Consider the following 3,487-nt stretch of genomic DNA (forward strand, 5'->3'; position numbering starts at 1 on the left):
AATCAAATTACCAAATCACATTAGTTAGTAAGTGTTTGACCAATCAACCTTCCTAATTTGTCGAACACCCTTATAACAATCACATTTGCCTTCATTTTTCCTTGGGCCAAGAGAAATTCTTGCGCGATTATCGGAAAATATTAAATTAATTGAAATTGAAAAATAAGGGCAATAAATATTGTTTGAAATTGTCGACATGTCCTGCCCTTTTCCTCCCATTCCTGCAACCAATGTTTTGAAAATCGGACCGGCAAGTGAACCAGCGAAGCTACTGATTCACAGTTCAACTAGTCAGACCGGTCCAACCATTGGTCAGACCGTTTTACTGTAGCAAATATAATTAAATATATATTATATAAATACATCATTTTTTTAAAAATCAAAGACGCCCTTTGTGGGCGGAGGGTTTAGGCAGACCCCCAACCCGTAAATAAGAACAAAATATAATGTTCCGACAACATGATCTTAGCCCAAAAGTGACTAAGATCCAAAATAAGAACATGAAAATATAAACCAGAGGTCCCACAAGCCAGGATCCTCCATGCTATCAAGATGAAAAGAAGTGCCAAATAAACAAAAGAAAGCGATGAATATAAAGAAAGGTAAACCATCATGAGCTCAAGATCAATCCACATCTCTACGTCGGAAGCGGAAGTTAGGATATCCCAGCTGGTCCATCCTAACTAGCGCCTTCAGGTACCGAGACGCAGAGATTGGATCAAAGTATGTAAGGGCAGGGGTCTAGACCCCCTACCTGCCAGAAAGTCGGCAGCCCGGTTCCCTTCCCTGTAGATGTGTGAGAAGCGAACGTGCCGTTGAGATGTCATGCTCCGGATCAAAGCCATATGATGTCTAAAATTTGCGGAGCCAAGATGTCCAGCTGACAATAAACTAACCAGAGCCGCTGGGTCCAGCTCTATCCAAATGTGAGTAGAAAGCTCCATAGCCATCCCTAAACCCCGAATCAGAGACAAAAGCTCAGCTTCAAAGCTCGATGATGCAACAACCGGAGCACAGAAGGCCCGTAGGAGACCTCTATCAGATCCACAAACCAATCCTCCCTCCCCCGCCTCCAGTATCAATGTAGAGAAGGCACTGTCAGTGTTCAGCTTCACCCAAGGTGCATCAGGGGGATGCCATAAGACCACGAACGACCGCAGAACACGTTGTCTGGGGGAGAAAGACATGAAATCAATTGACGGCGCGCATCCCCTCCAATGAGTCGGGGCGAGCTTGCCGGCCAGAACAAGCACATGCAGGTGATGAGTGACCTGCCAAATAACATGTGAGTGACGAAAAGGACGGCCACCATATTTGCAGTCGTTCCTCTCCGTCCAAAGAAACCAAGCAATCAAACTAGGAACCAGAAAACTAATATGCATGACAGGAGCCCTCTGGAAAGAAGACCTCCGCCAGTGACCTAGTCTAAGTGCAAAATCGGTGCTCGTGTGAATCAGTGTGTGCGAGGAAGGAAACCAGGCATCGAAATACTCCCATGCAGAAACCGCCGACTGACTCGAAAAGATGACATGACTAAGAGACTCGACCGAAGGAGACCTACAACACTGACACCTAGACGCTAACTCAATCCCCCTCCTCTGCAACTTCTCATCCACCGGCAGCCTACCAAACAAACGCCTCCAAATGAACACCGAGATGGTAGGAGTCAACCCCTGATTCCAAATGAGGCCAAAAATCTCCCTCTTTGGCAATCTAGTCCGGATGCTCTCCCGGGCTGAGGTCACAGAGAACTCGCCATGGCTAGTCAGACTCCACCGCCTCACATCCTTCGCCCCCAACTCGATCGACGTGGCTCTGATCTGGTCTATCACATCGGGAGGTAAGCCAAACCAGAAAGACAAACTATGCAGCATATCCTCATCACATGCAAGCTCATGCCAATATGATGCAACGGCCTGAGATTGAGGATGATCATTTCCCGGGACGCACAGACTCCGGATGGGGCTAGCCCCAAGCCAGATATCATCCCAGAAGCTGATATTCCCCTCACCCAAGGACCAACGAATTATTATATAATAAAATGTAGCTTTGATCACATTCATATATTTAAATATATAATTTAGTGAATAATAAATATTATTAAATTTAATTATGGATAAGTATAATTAAATTTTAGTGAAATATAAATATAATTATATAAATATGCACCTAATATATTAAAATTTATATTTAATTAATTATATATATATTAAAAAAAAAAAAGAATGACACGTGGCATCAATCTAACCGTCGGATGACAAAATCGTGGGGCTGAGATTAAAAAGAATAATAGAACAAAAGATACAAAAAGGAAATGAATACATCCCTATATATAGGGAGGTGATCAAAGTATAACTAATATTAAGGGTATAACTAGAGAACAAATCTCAGCCATTCATTATCTTAATCTAATGACTAAATTAAGAATTTATTTTCTATTAATAAAAATTGCATGGGGTATTTTGGGAAATACATGCTCCAAGCTCCGGTATCATTCTCCATGCTCCAAGCTCAGCGTGGCGCTTCATCTCCATGCGCCTCCGTTTCCCTCTCACCGTTCTTCTATTTTCCTACATGCTCCAAGCTCTGGTATCATGATTTGTAGCTGCACCAGCGGTAGACAAACGATATTATCTCACTCAGTGGATGGGATGCGTCGGCAAGATTAATTTTTGCTACTTTTTGTAAATTGAAATTTCGCGATTTCAGTTTAAGTTAGTCTTACAGATGCCTCTCATACCCATGGTTGAGTTTATGTCTTCGATGATTCTGTTTTTCGGTACCGAATCTTGGATTTTAGCTCAATTTTGTTTCGTTGTTTTATAATTGGATTATTGGTTTAAGATCTCAGATTTGACCCACACTATCGTAATTGATTTATGTCACTGGATCTAAATTTTTATCAGATCTAAAATTTAGTCTCTGATCTTTTTCTGGTGTTCTGAAATTGGATTTTCTATTCCAATTCTAAGCTGTACATCGAGAGTTTGAGAGGAAATTCAGTGGACGTTTAATCAATTCTGTACAATTATATTTCTATCTACTTTTCGTTTATTTCTTAAACCTTAACAAATTAATTTCTATGAAACTGATTCTTAACTACATGCTCCAAGCTCCGGTATCATTTTCTATTAATAACAATTGAATGGGGTATTTTACTTCACTCTTGTTTACAAAACACATCACTCTTAGCATGATTTTACTTCACTCTTGTTTACAAAACGCATCACTCTTACCATGATTTTACTTCACTACTGTTTACAAAACGCATCACTCTTATTATGATTTTACTTCACTCTTGTTTACAAAACACATCAGTCTTATTATGATTTTACTGCACTCTTGTTTACAAAACACATCACTCTTATTATGATTTTACTTCACTCTTGTTTACAAAACACATCACTCTTATTATGATTTTACTTCACTCTTGTTTACAAAACACATCACTCTTATTATGATTTTACTTCACTTTTGTTTACAAAAC

At 40.0% G+C, this 3,487-nt stretch overlaps 1 protein-coding gene across 1 annotated transcript; it reads right to left on the minus strand.

Annotated features, from left to right (window-relative positions):
- Positions 1-692: 692 nt before the first annotated feature.
- Positions 693-2,063, minus strand: LOC121777785. Its single transcript, XM_042175144.1, has one exon. It carries the CDS (start codon positions 2,061-2,063, stop codon positions 693-695), a length of 1,371 nt encoding a protein of 456 aa, XP_042031078.1.
- Positions 2,064-3,487: the final 1,424 nt, after the last annotated feature.

This window comes from Salvia splendens, chromosome 18 (assembly GCF_004379255.2).
Source record: "Salvia splendens isolate huo1 chromosome 18, SspV2, whole genome shotgun sequence".
In the NCBI taxonomy this organism is placed as follows: domain Eukaryota; kingdom Viridiplantae; phylum Streptophyta; class Magnoliopsida; order Lamiales; family Lamiaceae; genus Salvia; species Salvia splendens.

Excerpts from the sequence above, each read along its gene's own strand:
- LOC121777785 (XM_042175144.1), bottom strand. The coding sequence starts at position 2,063 with ATGAATGTGATCAAAGCTACATTTTATTATATAATAATTCGTTGGTCC.